Genomic DNA, 25,881 nt, shown 5'->3' with positions numbered 1-25,881 from the left:
CCCTTGTGAGTTGCGGAAGGCCAAACCTAATGAATCAGTGGTCTCAGTTTTCTATCATGGATGCATTTCCAAGCTGCTGGGAATCCGACTTCCTCTTCCTGCTGCCTTCAACTGATTAGTGTTTATGTTTAGCGATCTGTTGCATACAATCTGGGATTTTTTTTTCTTTCTTTTATTTTTCATGCTCTCATGCTCTTTACCCAAGCCTTTTTCTATCATCCTGTCAGAAATGTATTTGTGTGTGTGCGTGCGTGTGTGTGTGTGTGTGTTTGTGTGTGTATGTGTTTCTGTGTGTGTGTGTGTGTGTGTGTGTGTGTGTGTGTGTGTGTGTGTGTGTGTGTGTGTGTGTGTGTGTGTGTGTGTGTGTGTGTGTGTGTGTGTGTCTGTGTGTGCAAGTGTGTGCAAGTGTATGGATGGGGTAAATTGAAACAGCACATTGCTCCCAGACAAATAGTGATCTCATTTAGATTCGCTGCCTTGGGGCTTGTAGTTTAGGCCGTTTTGTCGCTGAATTAACTGTTTTGGATTACCTTTGAATTCAAACAATACCCTTTCAGCGCCATCCATCCGCCATTTGTCGCTGCACAACTGGTCTGCCAACAATAAACGCTCAAAGGAATTGCCTTGTTAAGATGGCCGCCTTCTAAAGGCTTTGAACTTGCCCCGTTTCGCAACAACACAGACCTAGCAGTCTCATCAAACACTGACACATTCTCTCAGATATGAATCAGCACCATCAGGTTTGGGTCATACAAAATCCTTGTGTCTGTCTCTCTTGGTGTGAAATTAGAGGTTCACCACAAGAACCGAGAACTTTCCTGTGGTGATCAGAAAGAAGGTCCACTTGTGTGTTCTCTCTGTCTCTCTTGCTTAGGTTATTGTATTATGGGTGAAGGTCTTGTATTGGTATTGGATTCTACCTAGTGAGTGAAGGATTAGGTCCCCAGCACCTTGGAGGGAAAGAGAGATATCATAGATCATTCTTCTTTTCGCTGGCCTACGTACCCTTGTTATAGCCTCTCTGTCTTCCTTTATGTGTTGGTCATAGCCCAATCATCAGTCATACATAGCTTGTAACCTTGGAGCACTCTTTAAGGCAATGAGAAAATGCTTATGCAAGAGTAAATGTGAGTGTCGTTTGTAGGTGATTTGTTAGACAGTATAACAAATGAGCACTCAAGAGTATCCAAGAGGGCATAAAAATCCCAGTGTATTGTATTCCCCTTTTCATACATGAGATTACGTTTAATGGGTGAAAGAACAATGAAGAATTGTCAAGGCCGCGCTGAAAGGATTGCTCAAGCTAAGTGACAAATCAATAAATTCAAGGTTCACCCCTCCACAAAGAAATTCTATTAGGAGCTGCAATATTCCAAGAGGTGTATTGCCAAAAAATGAAATCACAGAAACGTAATTGCCTCAGTTCACAAATCATGAGATGGAAATGCACAACAGGCTTTATAGTTGTGAAAGAATCACACCAAACTGAACCGGTGTGGTCAGTTGGTATCGAGCATTTGGACAGCGACACACTTTAGAATTGTTTTGACTCCATGTTCGTATTACATTGGTTGTAAAACAACATTAAGACCTTGGGTTTAGGGATTTTCCAATGACAAAACTTTTTTAAAGTGTATGGATCTCTTTTCATAGAGGTGAGCTCAACGCACTGAGTGTCCTGTTTGTGTTGGAGATACAAAGACCAGACCTTGCCATGGAGAATATGACATTAAAATGTTGGTTCAATGAACAAAGGACACAATGACGACAATTCATTTTAGTTCACATTAGGCGTACGATTGTGCGTATTAAGTTGAGCTCATACACTGATGTCGTTTTTTTATTTAAACATAACAGTTCTAACAGGAAACAGTACATGGGAGCACTGGTACGAGATGTTCCAGAAGTCTCCTTTCGGCCATGTGTTCACAAAAAGGTTCACTCCTATTCTATTATGGTGGCATCTGCCTGCAGCAAAGAGGAGGAAGAGGGCATTTGTTTGGCCAGAGAGGGAGAGATAATTGGTTTATCAGATAATCACCCACCTCAACATGGGCCCTGGGTTAGGGATGCTTGCTTTTACATTCCTGCCATTGTCTCAGGCGTTGTGTTAGCATTCAACGACATATTCACACCCTCCGCTCTCTCCTCACTGAAGCTATGTCCATTCACTCCCCACCTTTAGACCCCCTATTTCGGCCTCCACTTGAGAGCTGGATGTGTGCTGCTGTCCTAACAGGACGCCGTGTTTCCCTTTCAGCTCAAATTGTTTTCACAGCAGAGGCCATATAACCCGCTATCTCAACCCACTCGGGGAAGAGAGACACCGAGATCAGGCCAAAGCTCGCTTTCAACCATATTTTCCCCTCATTCGGGAAGGGGAGTCCACGTGCCACTCCACTCGATTGAAAAACAGAGGATTGACAAAGAGTAAAAAAACAACTGTTGTCCCACAAAGCCAGCAGATGGTCATTAGCGATAATTTGTTCACCGGCGTATCTTTTTTCCGTGACCTCAGAAGGCCCCTCGTGACCGGTCAGGCCATCTCTTGAGAGCACCTGTGCACGTGCCCTGGACTCAAAACGTGAACCACGGCACTTCAGTGCACGTGAGGGAGTAGCCTTCGCAGCTGGTCTCAGAAGGTAGCGCCGTAGATCATGCCTGGATCATGCTTTCCTCCCCAGTCTATTAACTACTTTGCCCTTTTTCCCCCTCTTGCGTTTTATTCGATTCTCGGAGCACCGGGGGATGGTCTTCAGATGGAGAGTCCCCCTCTGAACTTCCCTGCTAAGTACCCTAGCATGCAGACGGTTGGAAGCAGGGGAAACCACAGGTGACCTACGACAACTCAGGAGAACATTGATACTGCTTCACCGCAGGGGCCCCGTAGTTGGAGCTGAACCCACAAACTTCATTTCCTTAACTTTCTGACGGTGATGTGTTCTTGAGATCACATGTCGTTTCTTAGGACTAGGCTTGTGAAAACCAAGAAAAAAGGCTGGTTTCAGTGGAGGAGATTCTGGTTCTTCTGCGCATTCCTGAGTAACGTTCTCTTCACTGATCCCTGCTTCCCATTTGACCAGCTGAGATGGGTGAGCGCAATCCACATCTGGCCTCTGACAGGTGTCAGGCACCAGATTGAGTGTTATAGGCTACCCACACCCTTGGAAACACCCTCCTTTGGTTTTCCAGCTATTAGTGGGTAATTTTACGGGCAAAGATGTTACCTGCTGTTATCTAACAGTTGCTTTCCAGCATTGTTTTCCAAACATGCGCATCGAAAACACTGGAGATATAATCAAGAAATATTTTATACATTAGTAGGAGTTTTTTTTTTCTTAAATTTGTCATCTAAATATTAACAGAATGCTTAATGATTCATAACAATGCGCAAACTACCTCTCAACAGTCGTTGCAGTGAGGTGAAGTTGGTGTTGCAACAAAGGCCTAAGAATGGGAACATGGGCATACGAAGGTTGGGAACCACTGCCTTACAGTGAGAAACGGACCTTTAAGAAGAAACTGTTTCATTACCTTGTGTGCAACAGGAGACAGTTCTCGACACCCCCACCACCATCAACCCCATCACCACCACCATCACTCCCTCACCACCACCATCCCAGTACCAGTACCAGCCCCATCAATACCACCACCTTAACCATCACTCCCTCACCTCCACCACCATCCCAGTACCACCCCCATCAATACCACCACCTTAACCATCACTCCCTCACCACCACCACCCCAGTACCAGTACCACCCCCATCAATACCACCACCTTAACCATCACTCCCTCACCACCACCATCCCAGTACCACCCCCATCAATACCACCACCTTAACCATCACTCCCTCACCTCCACCACCATCCCATCTACCACCAACACCACCTCCACCATCCCAGCCACCACCATCCCTCCCTCACCTCCCCCTCCACTACCATTTTACATTTACATTTAGGGCATGTCGTAGACGCTTTTATCCAAAGCGACTTACAGAAAAACATACACCACCTCCACCACCATCCCAACCACCATCTCCATCATCCTCCCCCCCCCCATCACCAGCCTTACAGCACCACCCCCACTAATATACCCACCACCACCCCTATCCTCACCTCCATCCCCTCCGCACCACCCTCCTCACCACCACCACCACCAGTCCCTTGAAGAGGACGTGCTTGCATGAGGTTTGACTTTATGGTCCTGATGGGTTTCCCAGAGCAGATCGGCGGGGGATGGGCATGAGCCAAGAAGCTGCTTCTAAACTTTAAGTGCCATCATCCAAACTGCATTTCCTCCGCCAAGATTCCTCTCGTCGGGGAAGTGTCATTGTAACATTTCAAAGAGTTATAAAGCAACACTGAAGAAAACGCTATAAGTTAGACGACGTACAGCTTACTTTCCTCAAACCTGCCGAATCCTTACATTCGGAATCTGGTCCTACCAATAACTACAACTTGAAGAACATTCAACGGGTTCTTTTGGATCTTGGCTGTAGCTCAAGAACGTAGAACAACGTTCACACGCAACCAGATGTAGCTTTTCCTATCTGCTGGTCGTCCTGCTGGCTGGCCCTGCCCTTTGATGCAAGAGTGCATACATCAGATGCTGGTTGGCAGTTGTTCACCTCTACAAGGTAAAGGACCCAATCTAAGCCCAAATCGCTGGTCAAGGCTAACTTCTCCTGTGTTCTATTGTCTCAATGAACCGAGGTCCTCTAATGGTGGCAGCCGGGGATGAAAGAGCAGTTTGTGGCCTGAAGTCTGAAGATTACATTCTTGTGCCCCCGTCTCCTCGCAGCCGACTGGATCCCAGGGGCCCTGCGAGAGGAGAGAGATGTTTATCGGGCTCTTGCCCAGCCACACAAACAAACATGCTGCACCGCTGAGAAAACACACTAATGTTAATCTCTGCGTCACAAATTCACCCAGGGTTGCAAGAGTTTGTTGTTGTTGTTGTCGTATTATATCTTTATCTATAAAGGGTGCATGTTTGTGTGTGTGGTGTGTGTTTAAATGTGGTGTGTGTGTGTGTGTTTGTGTTTGTGTGTGTGTGTGTGTGTGTGTGTGTGTGTGTGTGTGTGTGTGTGTTTGTGTGTGTGTGTGTGTGTTTGTGTGTGTGTGTGTGTGTGTGTGTGTGTGTGTGTGTGTGTGTGTGTGTGTGTGTGTGTGTGTGTGTGTGTGTGTGTGTGTGTGTACGTCATTAATTAAAAATGCCAATATTTTATGAAACATGAAAGAACAGGTGTGGGCCAATGCTGATCTGCCTGTGATTTTCAATTTAGTCAACTTCCTTGTTTTTCTTTAAACCGACTCCCAGGTGAACTAGACTTCAAACCGCAGGCCTAATTATGACCATATGTCGCGGGGTCGATTCCAAAGCTCCGGCGCGCGCTCTGGCTTCTCGAGAGAAATGTTGAGACCCTTTTTTTTGGTCCAAATTAACTTCTTGTCGTCTCATTTTTATAACAAGATACAGGCCGATACATGAAACATGCACAGCGACCTGGCGCGTTCTTTTAAATATCACCAACCACGTCGTTTTCATTTCTTTTTAAAATTGAATTAGACCTTTTTTATATTTCGGCGATGTTGATCAGAATAATTGAAAAGGCTTCTTTTAATGTTTTTTTTGCTTTTGTTTCTCTCCCATACAAAACAGGGGCATGGTTGTGGCCTGTTGTAGGGCAGTGATAACACTGGAGAGACAATGGGCGGCGCGTCTGAAGATGACAGCCCGAGAAGCGGGCCGTCAGCTGTGCGGGACCTGGGGATGTCAGGGCGGCAGAAGGATCTGACAGGGGCCGGGCCGAGCCCCAACAACAACATGGAGATCATTTAGTGTTCACGACCTCCTCCTCCACCTCCTTCCCGTCATGGAGAATAATTAAAAGGCTCAAGGGCTATGGGGGAAACGGGAAGGAAAAAAAATCGAGTAATGTGCTGAAATTATGGAAACTTTTAATAACCGTCTGCTTTATATAATTTGAGTCTTTGGACATTGATAAAGGCAGGTTTTAGTTTGAATGCCGATTATTAAATATTGTTCTTCATTTGACATGCCTTTTAAGAATCAGGAATGTAAAACGGACTCAAAACAACCTTTATTAAATGCCAAAACCTAAATGAAATCTTCTACATTAACCGAGAGAGAGTGAGAATGAGAGAGAGAGACTCGTCACAATTTAGTTTAATTGATCGTTTTACACTGTCACAGATTATGTTTGACCGTGGAAAAATGACATCGATTTCTCAAAGAATAGACTATATGATGCAATGGAGGATTTCACAGAATGTGGAAAGTTAAGCAAACATGGAATCTCAAAGGCAGATGGCAGACGGCACGTGTCACTCGGGCTTTAAGTACATCTCCATTGTAATGCAGGCCTACAAACCAACAAACATTTCAATATAAGGCCGCAGACTGCAATCCGGTGTAATAGGTTACTGCGATTCTGGAGGAAAATGTAACAAAAGATGACAAACAAGCACGCCCTGTGTTCCATACATTCACCTGTTCGCTAAGTCAGGTTGTAAAGGTTTCTTTAAACGGATAACGACTTGGCAAACAACATGAACTGCTTTTCAAACTTTAGAATATTCTGAACAATCACCAAACACTTACAATTAACATCCTTGAGGATTATTTTAAGTCAAACCTTATGGTAGAAAACCCAACACAGCCTGCCTGAAGAAAGTTTACGGATGTGCACGCTACCCAATAACAATAATAATAGTCTATATTAATTATCCTCGTGGAATTAAAACTTAGACATTTTATCATTTGGAAATTAGAGTCCTGTAGATGTGGTTTGAAACCCGAATCAAGTTGAAATGTGTGGGGATCGTGTTGGCAGACGTAAGAGGCTGAAGGCCTACGTATGCGTGAAACACACACACGCACACACACACACACGCACGCACACTACAAATAATAAAAATTGGAAAATGGAGCCATTACGCATGGGTCGATGGGGATGCAGAGCATTAAAACGCATCTGAGCCGCGTCTGCCCGGTTAAATAAAGTGCACTCATGTGTTCCTGACAGTTTTTGTTTGTCGTCAGCGCACTCCCAATTGATCAACCAATCCCATTCACGGGCCGGCGCGCCCGCGACGCGCACAACCTCTCCAAACGGCCGTTTCTTCCCCCCCCTTCCCTTGTAAATATTAGCGGACTACTTGGGCAAACTTTATAATTGGACACGTGTGCCGCTCCGCTTTGGTGATTCGGGGATCAACTGATTCCTTTGTGATTGGCTTTTAAAGCGATGGCGGTCGTTCCTTAATGAGCTCCTTTCAGTCTTTACAACAGAGCCCCAGCGCCCCGCCGCGTGCACAGGGGCCCGCACCTATTTAATCCGCCAGTCCCCCCAGCGACGGCCACACGACGTCAGATCAGGCCGGAGACAGGTATATAGCCAGGGCTTCGATACAAGTAGCAGTCACTCGTTTCGTGTACAGTCACTTTGTTATTTTTGTTCTCAATTAACCTTAAAAAATCAAACATGGAGGACATCTTCTTTGACTTTGAACAAGACGCAACCACGGACTACGCGTTCTGGGGTCAGATGGACCCCAACTTTCAGTTCCAGACCCAGCTGGACACCCTGCTCTTGGACTGCACCACGGTCTCCGGACAGCTCTCTCCGTGGTCCTCGTTCGGCTGTCAGTCGGTGTTCCCGGATGAGCAGCTGACCTTCACCGACCTGGACTCCCAGTCGCCCGGCCTCGGCGGCGGTACGGAAGCCGACAGCTCCTCGGGTGACGAGAACGTCGAGATCGGCACGCGACGCTCGAGGCGCCTCTCGGCCCATCCCCCGTACAAGATCCAGAGGCACGCCGCCAACATCCGGGAGCGGAAGCGGATGCTGAGCATCAACTCGGCCTTCGAGGAGCTCCGGTGCCACGTGCCAACGTTCCCCTACGAGAAGCGGCTGTCGAAGATCGACACCCTGCGGTTGGCCATCGCCTACATCGCCCTGCTCCGAGAGATCCTCATGTCGGGATGCGACCCCAAGTCCTACGTTGACGAGTGCATGAAGAACGGTTACAAGAACCAAACCAACGCCATCTGGAACACGAGCGGTGAGTTTGCACCAGTGAGGCACACTTATTAAAATGTTACACTCAGCATCGTCAATTGGTAAATTTGGTGTGCAGTTATTTTAGCTTGCTTTCCCATACATGAGAGACAAGACGTTTAAGACACAGCAAACAAACAAAATCACAGCAGTAGTGAAAGGGAAAGTGGAAGTAATGAATCCTATTGAATGACAAGGATCAGAAGAGGGAGATGATGTTCCTACAACTTAATTCAATTCATTATGACCCCAACTATCAGAGACTAAAATTTTATGCTGAATACAAATAGAAAAATGCAAAGTAAACGACCATTTGGGCTAGTAGGCTAATTTTAAAGCATCAAGATGGGTCATCGTTCTTGACCCATCATTTTGGGTCAACAACTTTTTTGATGAATGGCCAATATATAAGGCCATTATTCAACATTTGTGAAAATGCAAAGAAAAGGACAAAGCTACAATCAAATCAGTTAACATAGTAGACCCTAATCAGTGTGGCGCATTAATAAAGAAAAAAAATACAGTCCGAACAAGGCCTTAATGAAGCTTAACACCACTTTGAACCGCAAGCTTTGTGTACACTGTGCATGTCCTACTCCCAGGTGTAGACCCTATGTGTAAACCGGTGCCCTGAGGAACACACACACACACACACACACACACACACACACACACACACACACACACACACACACACACACTATTGTCACGGCACTCAGCAACAGCCTGCGTTGGTTTTAAGCGTTACTCATTCTGTGGGAATCCCGCCTGAATGAGGCTTTTCAGCGCTGGAGTGCTCATGTATTCTCAGCCGCAGACTCGTGACTTGTTAAACAGTCACTAAAATGTACCTAAAGTCCCATGTTTGTGCTGCTTTTGTCTAACCCCCCGTCTCCTCCTCTCCCCCTCCCCAGATCTGACAGCCCGCCTCTCCTGGATAAAGTGGGATTAACCTCAGCGAGGGGCACCCCTAAAGACAGGCAGAACCCCATCTGTAGACTTCTCACCAGATCGCCCCCCCGCCCTACCCCCCACTCACCCTCGGTTTCTTATCTTATTCTAATTTGTTATTGACTGGTAATTGAGAGCGATTGTCTTTGGGATGTCTGGAGGGGTGAGGGATGGGGGTTGGGGGGGGGGCTTTCTCCCACTTGTCTCGTGAGAGAGAGGAGCGCAAGAGGTACCCTGGCCTCTGAATGCACTTCCGAGGGCTCTCTCTCTCTCTCTCTCTCTCTCTCTCTCTCTCTCTCTCTGTCTCTCTCTCTCTGTCTTACTCGCTCGCTCGCTCGTCCTCCCGTGCTTAAGGAAGTGAAGCGTTTTCTTGGTTAACCCACGCGGACACTCGCCCGTCGAGTGTGCCTCCGGGTGCGACTGACAGGAGCGGCTTGGAGATGTAAATGAGGCGCCCTGTGTGTGAGAAATGGATCCGGGCCCGCAGAGCTGTGACATCATCGTCTGCAGCCGCACGCCAACCACTTAGCAAAGCTCGTGACCTCATGAACATTTCACGTTTACCGATTTTATTGATCTTATTTATTTTTTGTACTTAACTTGTTGCGTCTCATATTTATGTTTAAATTATTATTTTGTATTTTTTTGTCTGTGTATTTGACTTGACTTTTAGAAGATCTATGTCCTTGTGTGAATGTTATGAATGACTGTTTTGACCTCTGACATGTTATTCAAGCACAAGAGCAACAAAGGTCACCGAAAATGTTATTTCTCTTTAAATAAACAAACCCTGGTACTGGACAAAGGACATAATGTTTTACAATGTCTAATAAATGTGAATAATAATCCAGAAATGTAATTGAAATACTGAACTGTTAACAGAGTAGATGATAGCTGCAATATTATGCATTATACAGTACTTTCAAACAAATCAACAGTCAATACAAGACGAGAAACAATTATTGAAAATAAACAATATTGTCAGCATGTATTTCATTTCTTTCTCAATGCTTGTATTACAAACAGAAGAGCAAACTGTAAAGCTGGCTCCTTGGAGTTATCTTAAACCCATTTTGTATAAATTTACCATGGCTTCTATCCCTAAACCGGTTTAGGTAACCAGGCTTTCATGTTTACATGGCAGTTAAGAAACCTGGTTACCCTCGGCTTACCTTTGTGAATGTTTGAGTTTAAAGGATTTTTAATCAAAGGATCTAACCAGCACTGCATACTCTTTATATATGAGGTAAATATATAAAGTATATGCATTTGAGCTATACCAAGAGTACAGAGGGTGTTTCTTCACAGTGCAAACGTCCCTCTAAACCAGCCGTGGAGCGGGGCCCTCGGTGAGGCCCCTCAAAGGGGACATTGGATTCACAGCTGTTCCCCGGGTCCCAAGGTAGTCCTTCTCCCACCCCCAGACTGTCCACACCTTTTGGGGAGGAAGCTTTTTCCCTGCAGAGGCCCTTCCTCAATTGGGCCTAACTGAGCTGTTCCCCTCCCGGCCTGTCCCCACCGGCGGCCTGTCACCTCACACCCCCCGTTGGCCCGTCTCACCACTCTTCGACCCGGCGTTGTAAAAAGGTGACTCCGACAGGCTCGACTTCATTCGTCGCCGATTAGTTTCTTTCCTAGGCACTTTTCCCCATGTTTGGCTACAGGTGTAAGCGTAATGTCGGATCGAATGTGTTGAAACAGTTGAGCGAGGTCAGTGCCAGCATTGTTCTTCTGTGTGTGCTGTTGGAGTGGAGGCTAATGGAGCCCCCAGGATACAGTTAAGCTCGGTCGTTGGTGGTTTGAGGGTTGGATTGAGATGTGTGTGCAAACGCAGGTGTGATTAATACTCTTTGTGGGAATTCCAAATGGTATGTGCTTAATCAAAAACGAGTCCCTAATACAACAATTTGTCGTAAATCATAAACTGTGTGTGTGTGTGTGTGTGTGTGTGTGTGTGTTTGTACGTGTGTGTGGGAGAGAGAGAGAGAGACTGTGTCTGAGTTAGTGTGCAAGAGAGAGAGAGAGAGGCTTGTGTGTGTGTGTGTGTGTGTGTGTGTGTGTGTGTGTGTGTGATTGTGTGGGAGGGAGAGAGAGAGAGAGAGACTGTGTGTCTGAGTTAGTGTGCAAGAGAGAGAGAGAAAGAGAGAGAGAGGCTTGCTTGTGTGTGTGTGTGTGTGTGTGTGTGTGTGTGTTTGTGTGTGTGTGTGTGTGTGTGTGTGTGTGTGTGTGTGTGTGTGTGTGTGTGTGTGTGTGTGTGTATACGATAAAGTAGTAGTAGTACCCTAAATTGTACCCTCCATTTCCGAGCACCTGCTCAACTTTTCTAGATGCAAGAGTGCAGACCGAAATAGGAAATGACCTATATGGGACAAGGGACATTTGAAAGGCACGTCACATTTGAGGAGTTAGTTTTATTTTGATTTGGTGGAACATATAATTTAGTCTTTTATAAGAACTCCGAATGCGTTTTAAACTGGATTCATTCACCCTGCCATCCAATTACCTTTTCTATCACCCTGGTGGCTTGATGCACACTGAGGCCCCCTGGTGGTAGACAGGTGTAAGTATTATATATTTCTGTAGGTAACCAAGTATGATATGGCCGTAGGGTTTTTGGATTGGGTTAATATCAAGACTAAAGTCAGCAAGCTATTGCGAAGATGTGAATATTTAGGTGTTTGTGGTTATTGTTTGTCTTTTGGTTGCAATGTTACATGTAAATGCAAGCGGTGGGAATGTCACCACTTTGCTTACAAATTCTTTTTTTTTTGTCAGAGTCAACAAGAAAGAACAAAGCCACAGCGAAAAAGAAAGAAAGAAAAGAAGCATTTAGAAACTTGCGGTGAACCAGATTCCCAAACAGCTTACCACGCCAGAGGCCTCAAATAGCCTCGCTAATCTAAATATTCTGTTTCATAAAACAGATGCCCAAAACAAAACAGCAGAAACCAGCAGAACAGAGGGAAAAAAAAAAAACTTCAACCGGAAAAAATGAGCAAAGACAAAATGACATCCGACTTTCAACCGACCTCCTCAAATGTTGACAGTATCCAAGCCTGGCCTGGTCCTTGCAGTGCTACAACCATAACCAAGTGTACTCCAATCCTCCCTTCCTGACCTCTCACATGTTCAGTATCACTATAAAAACAAACTGCATGAGACACTGGACCAACCCAGGGAGGAATCCCAGCAGCCAACACTAATACGACCCCCCCCCCTCCTCTGTGGATCAAATCCCTTATACGTTGTCTGTTCCATTTTCCCGTTTGTGGGGGGGGGAGTTTGTTGGCTTAACATCCGACAGACTTGAACTGACAAACACGGTGTGGGGGACTGTAGCACTTGGGTGGGTGCTAGGCTGCGAGATGGCAGGTGTGTTTATCGTTATGCTGTTTATGCGGGGTCGGGACCTCCGAACACAGCAACTTGTAGATATAATTAGCGCATCTCTTCCTCTGCAGGCGGCGTGAGGGAGGGAGGGAGCGTGGTGGTGTGTGTGTGTGTGTGTGTGTGTGTGTGTGTGTGTGTGTGTGTGTGTGTGTGTGTGTGTGTGTGTGTGTGTGTGTGTGTGTGTGTGTGTGCTTGCTTATGTCTGTGTAAGTCTGCTTTTGTGCATGCCTGTGTGTGTCAATTACACAAACTATCTTGGCTGGAGGTAGCGTGTGTACTGGGGGGGGGGGGGGGGGGTGGGGGGGGGGTGGGGGGGGGGGGGGGGTGAGGTAAAGCCAATCAAGCACGTCCAAAGGTTAGCAAGCTTGGAACGCCAAACAAAGCTGTCAAATCATTAGACATATAGCTACTGGCAGATGTTTGTACACACGGTATTTTCGTTACACCGTATGTAACGTAGGCGGGTGTTGCGTGGGCCATACTCATACAGACACTCAGAGGAAATAAACCAAACCATCTGCACCCACAGACACAGTACAGAGAGGGAGAGAGAGAGAGAGAGAGAGAGAGAGAGAGAGAGAGAGAGAGAGAGAGAGAGAGAGAGAGAGAGAGAGAGAGAGAAAAAACTCAGGTGTGTTTTGTAGAAATGTGTAATTAAATGACGATCTTTGTTTAACGGATGGAATCGGTTAATCTGTTAAATCGGTTTCGATTGATTTTTCATCTGTGGGGGGCTGCTCTGCTTTTGTGTATGTGAAAAACATTTGGAGAGGTTTTTTTCTTTATTTACTTTTTTGTTAAATAAAATTATTTCATTGTGAATTCACTGTGGTTTTGTGAACCACTTTTCTTATGCACTTTGTACACTGTTGCTTTAAAAGTGCTTTATAAGTATTATTATCTTTCTTACTCTATCCCAACGCTGGCATATTCAAAGATGAGTCGTTGTCCACGACTCGTTGTCCACTGTTTGAAATGAAGGCCCATTAATCCCGTCCCTAACAAGCCAGAGGACTAGCTGGGCTAGCTCTGAGCACTGGGCCCATAGCAGCAGACTGGCTCAGCTCTGTAATAGATTCTGAGACGCTAGTTAAATTCCCCTCCTGGTTTCCTCATCACAGGAACGTGCCTCAGAGCTAACTTCTCAGTGTGTGTGTGTGTGTGTATGTGTGTGTGTGTGTGTGTGTGTGTGTGTGTGTGTGTGTTTGTGTGTGTATTTTGTTTTGTGTGTGTGTTTGTTTTGGTTCTGTGTGTGTGTGTGTGTGTGTGTGTGTGTGTGTGTGTGTGTGTGTGTGTGTGTGTGTGTGTGTGTATGTGTGTGTGTGTGTGTGTGTGTGTGTGTGTGTGTGTGTGTGTGTGTGTGTGTGTGTGTGTGTGTGTGTTTGATGGGGGAGGTCATAGTTGCAAGGTATTCCATTGGACTATAACTTGGAGCGCCTCGGAACCACAGGCCTGATGTCCAGAGCTCTGATCCACACCAACACCAGTAGTGTCCAAACTCTGAGATGCTAGCTACATAAGCAGCAGAAGGCATTGTCGTTTGATATAACAGTTAGTAGTTGTAGTAGTAGTATGCTAATGTTTGAGTGGTAGAAGTAATACATGTAAAAAATATATGAAATATCTAAAATGATATAGAACAACAATTAAATAAGCCAAAAAGATCCAACAATATATTTCACAAAAAACTTTTCATAAAATTATCGCATATATACTGTATGTAAGAACAGACTTAAGAGCATTTAAAAGCACATCCAATCCCAATGTAGCTTTTTATGACGAACCAGAAACGACAGGATCTAAAAACACCAAAACATTTACATGTATTGGTTCAGGTTGTAACAGTAAAATAATAAAACAATCTCATCTCTCCCTCCTTCCCTTCGCCCCCATTATGAAGCTACATGATATGGTTTGGCCGTAATTATTGATTTTCAATAGAGGTTTAACATGGGGAAAATCTGAACAATTGCAGTGTATTCACTGTTGGTTTAGAAAGCAATGACCTCAACACTACACCGAGTGTAGGATAAGCCAATACTTGAGACTACAACTCATTCCCGGAGGTGACACAGGTGACGGAGCACGGGGGTGCCAGCGTAACTGTAAATGCTACCCCCCATTGTTCACATCCGTTGATCCCTGCTTTCCTTGTTTTACCACAATCAGCAGAATCAACAACTGCTGTTTGCCAAATTAAGCCGACTATAGGGGTTCAACCTCATCCCCTCGCGTTATCCTAGCCTCAGCCAGACCACCTGGCTTGCTGGATGTGCTGTGAATCTTCGAGGCTAGCCCTCCTGCTAACCTTGGCACCAGAGTCACAAGTGCAGCAGCTAATTGCGCTCCAGTGTTTGCGTAGCGGCTTTGCCAGCCACCTCCCCCCGGTCGTCACCCAAGTGCATAGTCTCAGTGTCATTAGCTCGGCAAACTTGCCTTGACCCTATCAACAAGACCTTTCCTAGCTCTTCTCCCTCCCACTCTCTCTGCATATCCCCTGCACTTCGGTCTGGTTAAAACTCTGGATCCTGGAAGTCGAACGTGCATAATTAATATAATTGCGTTATAGTTTACCTAATTGTGCTGGAAACACTGTTTTTTGTAACTGTCAAGTCAATTACAGGCCAATTGAGTTGAGCGCTATAGGGTTGGTGTGTAGGTTCACAACTCTCTGCCCTGGGGGAAGTTACGCAGCGTATCACTCCTAATCCAATTGCAAAATCCGTAAAAAAGTACAAATAGAAAACGCATTCCGTGATTTACCGCACTCTGACCTGCACTTGGGTCGGCAGAGTTCAATTAAATCCAAACTGGAACCGCACTACCCTGCAGACAAAGAGCTGCTCTGGGACGGGCCGCGCAGTAGATCACTGCCGGTTTTATCTGCGGACGTCTCACAACGATGTCCAGGTTCAAGAGGAGAACCCACAGATCAAAGACCAGCGCGTCCAGGGTTGATAGGTCGGACTCTGTAGGAGGGGGGGGGGGGGGACAGATACCCCACTATCAAGTCTGGGTGTAGGGGGGCACCTGGGGCGGTCGAGTTTAGCCAGCGTGGTGGTGGTGGAGGCCAAGGTGAGGAGGGTTGAGGAATGGTAGGTGTATTTCTTCCACCGTCACCACCACCACCCCCTTAGATATCAAAGCTCCCCGGGGCCCTTGTCTACACAGGAGACAAAGCACCGCACGGTCCCGTCTGCATCGTATTAAACAAACGCTAACTGCTTCAAGCTGTTACACACTCCCCAATGAAACCTTTATGAAAGGGCCCCTAATGCGATTTCAGAAACACCTTGTCATCGACAGTGCTGCGGCAGAATGAAGGAGTGTGGAAGTATGAATGAAAACGGTCCCGCAGCTACGGAGCGTTGCTAAAGAATGGGTCTCTCTCAGGGGCCACAGGGTTTATTGGCCAATAGGTATGCCTCGACCCCAACAGAGGCTTATGGTAAATTCATACTTGTATATTGGCACAGCCTATCTGTGAGTAATACATGCAGGTGCCAAGATTGTAATGTGTTGTATTGTAATAAGAGAAAGCGTTTGTGTGTGTATGTGTGTGTGTGTGTGTGTGTGTGCGTGTGCGTGTGCGTGCATGCGTGCGTGCGTGCCTGTGTGTGTGTGTGAACTACTGTTGATTGCTTGTACTAAGGGAAATTAGGCAATCTTTTTAGTAGGTTTCATATATCATTATTATTATTATTCAATTGAAATCACATTAAGGTCCATAAAAACCTTTAATTAAAGGGAGAGAATATGAAAAAGGGTCATAGTTGCCAGACTGTGGTTTGGATATTTTATCCAAAAACTATTTGACATTGAGTCACAATGTTAATCATGATAGCTTACTGGAAATTATTGGGCACTATAATAAGATATTGGTTTCATCTTTTTGAGCTTATGTGTTGTGATAAAACAAGCTTCTGTTATCTGAAACCTGCCCTAATGACCCTACAGTATCTCCAAATGCAAGGATTTCTGGAAGTTTCTCTTACACATGAATGTTCAGGGAAATACCTTGGATAATTCCCCATCTTATCTCATTCTACATTGACTCAGAAAGATTGCCTAAAAAATATGATTGGAATTGAAACTTAATTTATGTTTTGATGGCCAGTTCCAGAATGACTAGCTTGGGAATGTTTCTCGTAATATATTCTGAAGGTTTCTGGGATTTGGTCCGAAAACCGGAAGACATGAATGGCTCTCCAGTCCGTAGAAAGAAAGTGCTGATCAAATAAACAGATACTATACTCTCCCAGCATTATACTTCTCCATGAACTGTAGAGTATGGCAGTACTTCATGAAGGATATGACTGGTATACTGATCAAGCAGCAATTGATTGGTAGTTTAACTTTGAACTCTCAAATCAATAAATCAACCAATCCAACATAGAAGGAAGAGTTACATCCATAACCAAGAACATCTCTCCATTCAAATATCGCCATGATCCAACTATTGGTACTTCCTAGATAATTTGCCGCAGTCCGTTTGCTTTGTACTCAGCCAGTACCCAATGTACTCTGATGACGGTAAGACCTGCTACCTGTAATAATGCGTTACTCCCTGGCCCAGATTGCATTGTGGTACCTGCTAGGTGGAAAGTAACTTGATAGCTATAAGGATGGGAGTGTTAATAGTGATTACTGAGCTGGTAATAGACAATAGTCTGGTCAATGAGAACCATGTGGTCTCTCTTCTGCTGCAAAACATCTTTGGTTGATCTTAAGAACAGAGGCACATGCTTCCTCGCAAGTGCACACACACACACACACACACACACACACACACACACACACACACACACACACACACACACACACAAAGACACACACGGATACACAGACTCACACATAGAGACAATTGCACAGACCTGCACGTACACGCACGCACAAAGGCACACACATACACACAAACACACACACACACACACACACACACACACACACAAACATTTTATAGACTGTAAAATATCATTCTTCGTGGACCTTCACAAATCATTCTGTCTTTGACTCCTCCTGACACATCTAAAGCCCTCTCTGTCAGATCACAGGGCCTGGCAAATCCCTGAGAACACACACACGCAAACACAAAAACACACACACACAAACATTACACAAGTCTGTACAACAAAGAGCTTTGACATTCTAGGCACTGTACGAATAAGGCAGATATTTATAGAGCCCATTGCCCCTTCATCTTTGTCTTAAAGTGAATACCGCCCCCCCCCAACCCCACCAACAGTTTTTCCATCTCAGCCTCTTAAAACACTAAGCTTCCTTATCTCTCTTTCCATCCCACAATCGTCCGCAATACCTTCTCTCTCTCTCTCTCTCTCTCTCTCTCTCTCTCTCTCTCTCCATCACTTTCCCCCCAGCACTTGTTGTGTTTTTAAGACAGGGAGGCTTGAGTGGTGAGCCTGTGTGTGTGTGTGTGTGAGTGTGTGTGTGGTCTACATGACAGCACACTCCTCTGGGTGTATTGGGTCAGGGGAGACCTATGCCCATGTGGAGACGGTTTGGGGGTGTCACACGAGACAGAAGTAGAAGCCCCAGACTCATCTTTGATCCAACTGGCATCACCACTGCTTCTCTGTCTGTCTCTCTGTCTGACTTTCTCTCACTCTCTCTCACCCTCTGTCTCTCTCACTCTCTGTCTCTCGGTATCTCTGACTCTGTCTGTCTCTCTGTCTATCTCTCTCTCTCTGTATGTCTGTCTCTCAATGTTTTATTTATTTTGTTTTGTGACTGTTGTGTTTTTTAAATGTTTGCTATACCAAAAAAGTTTACAAGTACGATAATATTCTCAATCTCTCTGTTCAGCGCATGGTGAGATGTGTATGTGAGGTATGAGAAGAAGAAGAGAAGAAGAGATGGCAGGAAGTAGTGATTCACTTCTTGTGGCTTCTGAGAGGTGCTTGTTACTGTTTGTCCTTGCTGTGTGTGTGTGTGTGTGTGTGTGTGTGTGTGTGTGTGTGTGTGTGGCATAACTCTCAGGCCCTGTGAAGGATCAGCTTCTCACTCTGCCGTCAGACCCCCCGCCCCCCGTTTACCCCCAGGGTCCCGGGGCCCCCAGAGACCCCCTGCAACCAACACACACAGCACAGGGTCAGGGGGCATAATCAGTATTTGTGTGTGTGTGTGTGTGTGTGTGTGTGTGTGTGTGTGTGTGTGTGTGTGTGTGTGTGTGTGTGTGTGTGTGTGTGTGTGTGTGTTTGCGTGTCACTTTGCATATATAGCCTATTTAAATATGACTGAAACATTACTTCGTATTTAAATATAACTTTCCGAGAGCATGTCGCCATGTGCAACGCATTACGTCCCGGGGTATATATGAATGAGTTTAGACACGTTACAGTGTTTGACCCGTGCTGAGACACGCCAGGTTGGGTATGAAAGGTTCTGGCTCCGAGTGTAAGCGCACTGACATCCACTATTACGCATGCAGGCCGGAACATTGTGCAGACCGCTGGTTCCTGCAGTCGAACATTCAGGGAGAGAATGGTCGGGGTATGACCCAACCGGGACTCGTGGCTGTCGAAATAGTTGTGCAACGTTGGGAAAACGTTAGAGCACTCCCCAGGCCTGGCAGTCCACCAAACCCTTTCTGGTCATTAACATCGGCTCTGATGTAAACCGTAGAGCTATTCGAGAATTTCACGCGGAATAAATAGTAAGAAACAGTATAAATAAACAAAACATATGGAATTAAATTGAAGACCAGGGGGGAAGATGATTTCATTTAACATTTTTTAACATTAAACAAATAGGTCGTGTGAGAAAGCTGAAACTCAGCATGGGAGCGAAGCAACGACTAGAAACGTGATCGTTATCTCCTAGAAAACACCTACGGAGCAATGCTCAGCTGATCCGGACGCTCTGCGTCACACGGCGCGGCCTCCTCAACACGAGCCAGCTGGGACGGACCTTGACGTCACTCCCCCTGGTCCACACTGTACATCCTGTGAGATCAACAAACCTACTTTTGAATGGATTATGGATCAAGGGTTTTAAATGTGCTCCGATCTGCCAAAGCTGTTTTAAAGGCTAACAAGGCACACAGGAACAGTGGTGCAGTTTAAACAAGGCCTCGAATTGAAATTGTTTGCTATAGCCTAAGGCTATCTATTACCGTTAGATTGTTTTTATTTTTTTAAGCAGAACAGCTAGGCTAAATCATATTAATATTATAATAATTCATATAACATGTATTTATGTTTTTATTTGATAATAAAGCCTATTTTTTGTGCCATCGTTGATTTGTTTATTTAGTAAATAATTAATTAATCATGAAATGTTTAAATTACATTTAATTAATGTAGACCTAATCTTAATACTTGCTACAAATGTTTTATTTTCTAAATTACTTTGAAAGGGGTTATTTGATGGGACTCCAATTATTTATTTAAAATACCAACCCTAATAAAGATAAATAATAAAAGGATATTTAATAACGATGCATCATTCAGAACTTCGTTTCCCCCACACGCGCTGATTCACTTGGCCTCGGCGTGTAACCCAAGCCTGGTCCCTCCTGTTTATTAGTCAGCCAATCAGAGAGCGATCCTGGCTCCCCCTCCACTCAAACAACTATTTAGCATCCGAAACGGGGATAAAGTTTCCAAAAAAGTTAGGAAAAAACCTCCTGCTAGAGCAGACCAGTGCCAGACCTACTTTAGAGCGTAACGTACGCGTCCCGCGACCCTCACCTCACGACGCAGACTTCTCTCGGTCGGACCTCCACAACCACCACCTCCATCTCACCGCCTTCACTCGGATATACTTCACACACCACGGCTACGAAGGTGGACGGCGCGTTCTCCTCCCTGTCCCTGCGTTTCTTCAAGAGGGAAATGGAAGAGGGCTCGAGTCCCCCGATGTCCCCTGTGGATAGTCTCGCGAGCAGCGAGGAGGAGCTGGACGACAGACAGCAGCAGAAACGATTCGCGGGCAAGAGGAGACACGGCTCGAAGAAGTCTATCGAGGACGGCAGCCCCGGGGCCGTGAAACGCGGCAAGAAGACGAGCCCGAGCAGCACGCAGTCATACGAGGAGCTGCAGAACCAGCGCGTGCTCGCCAACGTGAGGGAGAGGCAGCGCACGCAGTCGCTGAACGAAGCCTTCGCGTCGTTACGCAAAATCATCCCTACGCTGCCGTCGGACAAACTGAGCAAAATCCAGACGCTGAAGCTGGCCTCGCGATACATTGACTTTCTCTACCAGGTGCTGCAGAGCGACGAGATGGACAATAAGATGTCCAGCTGTAGTTATGTTGCGCACGAGAGGCTCAGTTATGCGTTCTCGGTGTGGAGGATGGAGGGCGCGTGGTCTATGTCCGCGAGCCACTAGCAGACCCCCCCAACCCCCTCTACCCCCCCCGCCCCCCCCCCCCCCCCGCGCGCGGGCTCGTTACTATGCCACAGCGGTACGTGTCCTGCGTTTGGCCAAAAAGTATTTATAAAAAAACGAAACGATTATCATTTATTAACTATTTAGCAGTTGTATAGATAATTATTACACATTAATATTATTTTTATATATATATATATATATATATATATATATATATATATATATATATATATATATATATATATAATTATTATTAGTCTATATTATTCTAACATTATTCTAAAACATTGTTAACGTTATTTTACAATTATAATAACCTAAAGGTAGATGTCTTCATTAGGGGTGCGTTCACTTTATCAAATTGTAGATCAAAGATTACGCATACAAACAATTGTCAACATGAGATGTAAAGACACTGCTCATACATGCATACCTTTCAAAATATCATTCAAACATCCACCTGATGAAACAAATAGTGCTAAACTATATCACGAAAGTAAATAGACATCAATTGCGCTGTAAAATCGTTCAAACTTTTTCTGTCAAACGTGTCATGTTAGTGAGAGATTTCACACTGCTGCTCTGACAAGCGAACCAACAGGCCATGTCCTGCTCTCCAACGACCTGAGATAACCCACGCGTGTGCCAGACCGCATACACTTCATCCTCCAAAAACCTGTTCCTTTTTAGGAATACTAAAAATGACACAAAATTAGTGCTGCTACAGACTGGTAAAGGAGACTAAATTGGCGTACAATATTCAAAGACGTGTATAAATAGATTGGAAGCGTTCTGTTAAAATGAATAATGTAAGGGAACTTTTCAAACAGCCTACGTCAAGTCCAAAACATTTGAGTGGTTTTCTCTGACCGGTTGGCCTCCGCTCAGGCGCGGTCAGCAGCTGGGGCTCACACTAAGATTCCTGCTCTGCAGCTTGGAAAGTCATTAAAAGGGGGAGATGTGATTATTGTGGAGGCCTACCGCGCTTTAGCCCCTCACTATGGCTTCAAATGACAATTTAAAAAACGAGGAGTACACTCTTCACCTCGGCGTCACATCCATGCATTCACAGCTCATTTATGTTTCCAATGAGGGGCTTTTCCTGTGTGAGGAACCGCAGGAATGGGAGCTGGACTGGACCTTTACAGATTCCAGAGCCCGGCTCGCGACACCCCGAGGGGACCTGGAGGCCCCATGACAGACATGTCAGGGATTGTCACGCTATTTTGCACGCCTCTGCCTTTATTATTATGGGGTTTATTATTGTCAGGGCCTAAGCCCTTCGCGCTTGTTAGACCATAGCCCGTTCAGACCCTCACTTTCACACATGAGTTCTCTGACAGAGAAATCTGATAGTGATTGTGCTTCAGTTGTTTAATTAGGCCTATTCATGTGCTTAGTTCGCGTTGCACGTTTGCAAATGAAAGGCCTAAAATCGTAAAGAGATGCGAATTCTGCAAGTCTCTTTCGACCACACTCGTTCCGTTCTTGTTCCAGACTTTATTAGATTAATTCGACCTAAGAATAGGCCTACTTAATGCACACTGCTGTTAAACAATTTATTATATGTTGTAATGGGAGCAATATTTCTTTTTCCAGGTTTATATGCCCAGGGGGGGCAGTGACTGCCTGCGACAGACCTTTATAATAATACAAAATAATAGCCTTTTATTGTTTTTCTGCATGGTTGGGCCTAACGACTATGAACCAGTCCTTATTAGCTCGTAAGGAAATATTTGTAGTCTTATAAACCAGTCTTTGTGGCTATAGAATGAAGAAATAATAGGGCCTTGATAATGTAATCATGGTCATTTGTAGAGAATGTGAGGCCCAGCCGGAACAAACAAACAGGCTCAAAATACAATACAAAAGCGTTCTATAATTTAAACAATCATTTAAATGATCTTCTTTCCACGCAATATGCATGATTTGTATTGTATATATCATATGAATTACAATTAGCTAGTAAGTATTTGTTTTTACGTTTAAATGAGACTAAATAAGACTAATATTTGTGAAGAAAAACATAACACAAGTTTTTACTTTTTTTTGCAAATTGTCTCAGTGACATAAACTTTGATCTATATTCAAAACGCCACCATTTCTTTAAATATTATCCTGTGAATAAAGCAAACCCCAAAATAACCCAAATAATACAAGTCTTATAAGATACAATCTTATAATTCAGTGGATCGGAAATGCGCACACACACACGTACACACACGCACACACGCACACGCACACACACACACACACACACACACACACACACACACACACACACAACACAGCACATACAGGGCTTTTCTCTCATGTGCAGATGGTTTTACTTAAGAGTCTGAGGGCTGATTCGCTAATGACTTCCCATCCACCGAGGATGCCAGGGACCATAGGAATGTCAACATCACCACCTCAAATACGCGTTCTAATAGTCCCTATTGATTTATAGGAAGTTTTAAACCCTGCATCACAGTAATAACGACATATTAACCTCGGTTGTGTGTGTTTGCTTTTGTGTTTTCATTACAGACTGTTTACTTTCACAAAGATTGAAGACCAATGGAATTATTGAAGAACCCAGGAACCTCAAGGCGCAGAGGGACGTAGTGTGACAAACACATGCAGACTATAGACCCCTTTGGACGCAACTGACACTTTGGACTCCCTGGAAAACGGGGGGTAGTCCCGGGACAGACTCACATGGGCAGGCCGGAGCTGTACCTCATGTCTGACGCAATCTGCCAAGCCATCCACAAGTATTTGGTTCGTGTTCAAAGACACGGAGGTATCATAGAGAATATATATATATATGAATAAGATGGGTGCATGTTTTGTGGTAAGCCTATTCGTTTATAAAGGGACCAATGCAATTTAGAATCGTTAAGTTCTTGAAATACGCTGCATGGATTTTTTCATCGACCTTCTTTGGCAAGTCTCAAACTTCCGTCCAATGTACATTTTGTTTTGCTTATTTATTAAAAACATATTTTTGAACGAGATGTAGTTGAACAAGTTTTTCTATTTTTTATTAACTCCATAGTCCAGTAGCCTATAGGCCTATTTCTAATAGTTTAAGGATTTTCCAACATCACAACTTATAGCCTCTATAAACAAAGAGGGCTATTTGAACTGAAATAGACCAAATTAAAACAATGCGTTATTTTTACACATTTTGATCTGACCGGACGATCCTTTCTACGGATTGTGAACGATTTTTATTTTTTTTACGAGCCAAAGATGTCATGGGTACAGCAACTGGGTTTATGTGAATATGTTTTGGGTTCTTCTGTGTTCTCCAACCCACGAAAAACACTCTGGAAAACACACTGCTGGGTGTGAGTTTAACGAAGAAATGCAGACAGAAACGGCCATAAAAAAGACCTACAGCTCATTAACAACAACCGAGGAAATTCGAGCCAGTTTCAAACACCAGCCTATGAAATGCTTGTCCGCTTAAAGCTGTAGTAGGCTATAGGTCTAATCATTTAAAATGGTGAGGCCTGCTGGGGGAGCCTTTAACGAGCGGGGGCTATCCACCGCAGATAAGGACATTGCCTTTAAACCTTAAATACTCTTTAAAAACAACATTAGATATTGTTCAGCCTACATCTCATTTCACTAGACGTGCTGATATTAAAACCCAAAATATATGTGTGTGGTTAATGTTGGCACAATGCCCCTTCTGCTGATTTCACAACGATAGGGCCACTTCTCTAATCTTCATCTAGAACTACCTAATTAAAAAAACAAACCAATAGATTATGATGCACACTATAATGCACATTTATTTCAGGTCTAATTTGAGCAGCCTATCCTCTTTATTTTTTTCAGACGGATCTACCTTTGTCATTGCTCATATTTGTTCGGCCAATATAATTACTATTATATTTAAAATATCTATTCCACTCCAGTCTGGCTTTTCACAAATCAGTATTTATGATTACCATCTGCAAATATTAAAATATGGGCATATTCAGATATGATCTATTCGATTTTGACCGGAATTTGCAGCGATTATCCCGTATCCGGTCTCCAAGATGGGGGTGGAATGCGGCCGTGGATCCAGCAGAGCACACATCTGCATGTGCAGTAAAGACTCTCTCTACATGGCATCACCTCTGGTGCACCTGTGTAACCAACATTCCTATCACAACCAGGCATGGTGGAGATATTCAAATGGGATGATTCATTCTGTGGATGAGGGGAGGCCCGAGTGAAGGGATGGATAATCATGTAATCTCTGGGCCCAATCTGACCCCCGATCGCCGATCCAAGACTGAAGGGCCAATTCCCTGAGCAGGACTGAATATGTGTCGAGTTTCAGCCTAGCTACTGAATAGCACGGACCACCATTTTTTATAAACACAGTTAACCTCTAACATTTGCCTAATGTTAAACGAGTTTCCATTACTTCCTATTTTCAACAACCGCAATAACATTTGCATAGGCAGTCCGAACGAAAAAAAGGTATCGCCGTTGGAGTGTGGTTTCAAACCGTATTCCACTGAAGGAAGGGTTGCAAAGACTATTGTGGTTGCTGTGCACTGTGCTCAACACACTTGGCCTAAAAAAGATTACACCGTCGTATAGTTTCACTTTTGGTCAAAAGTTTTCATTTCAGTATGGGCAGTTTGCCTAGGGGCCTGGTTGACCAGATATGCAAATCCTCGTAAAACCTGAGCTGAAAAACATTCTGGATAAATGAGCAGCCTGAACAGGTCCTCCAACAGAAAGTATAATCTCAAGGCTGGACTTGACTCGGTGGTCTCGATGTTAACCATTCCTCCATATTGCCCACCATGGCTATATATATGTCATCTTGATAACGCCCATTATTCCATGCTCAAGTGCACCGATCAGGGGCCTGGGGCCACCGCTCCACCACCGGCTCGAGAGCCCCAGATGTTTCCCGTAAAATCAGACGGAAAAAGCTACAAAACTTTAATTTTGCAGTAAAATTGGTATAGAGTAAAGGTTTGCTCACGGTGCGCCTCAAACAGAATGTTGTGTTTGTCTGGTTCGCCTGAAATCTAACGCTTACCGACACCTTTGTGGAGGTTGGTGTCGGCCAATCAGAGTCGTTCCTTTTCCCGATCCTTTCCCGG

General features: G+C 44.7%; 2 protein-coding genes across 2 annotated transcripts; both read left to right on the top strand.

Annotated features, from left to right (window-relative positions):
- Positions 1 to 7,508: 7,508 nt before the first annotated feature.
- Positions 7,509 to 9,036, top strand: LOC307072509 (protein Fer3; the record flags this gene model as incomplete). The annotated part of the gene is made up of 2 exons (XM_079731821.1): positions 7,509 to 8,088; positions 8,999 to 9,036. 2 exons carry the CDS (start codon positions 7,509 to 7,511, stop codon positions 9,034 to 9,036), a joined length of 618 nt encoding a protein of 205 aa, XP_079587947.1.
- Positions 9,037 to 20,065: 11,029 nt separating this feature from the next.
- On the top strand, positions 20,066 to 23,744 carry twist2. Its single transcript, XM_079731329.1, has 2 exons — positions 20,066 to 20,849; positions 23,306 to 23,744. The coding sequence occupies exon 1, from the start codon at positions 20,279 to 20,281 to the stop codon at positions 20,771 to 20,773; it is 495 nt and encodes a 164-aa protein (XP_079587455.1). The 5' UTR covers positions 20,066 to 20,278; the 3' UTR covers positions 20,774 to 20,849; positions 23,306 to 23,744.
- Positions 23,745 to 25,881: the final 2,137 nt, after the last annotated feature.

Source organism: Pollachius pollachius (assembly GCF_949987615.1).
Source record: "Pollachius pollachius genome assembly, chromosome: 3".
Classification (NCBI taxonomy): domain Eukaryota; kingdom Metazoa; phylum Chordata; class Actinopteri; order Gadiformes; family Gadidae; genus Pollachius; species Pollachius pollachius.
Note: the sequence above shows the minus strand (reverse complement) of the source record. Positions and strands in the feature narration are given on the sequence as shown.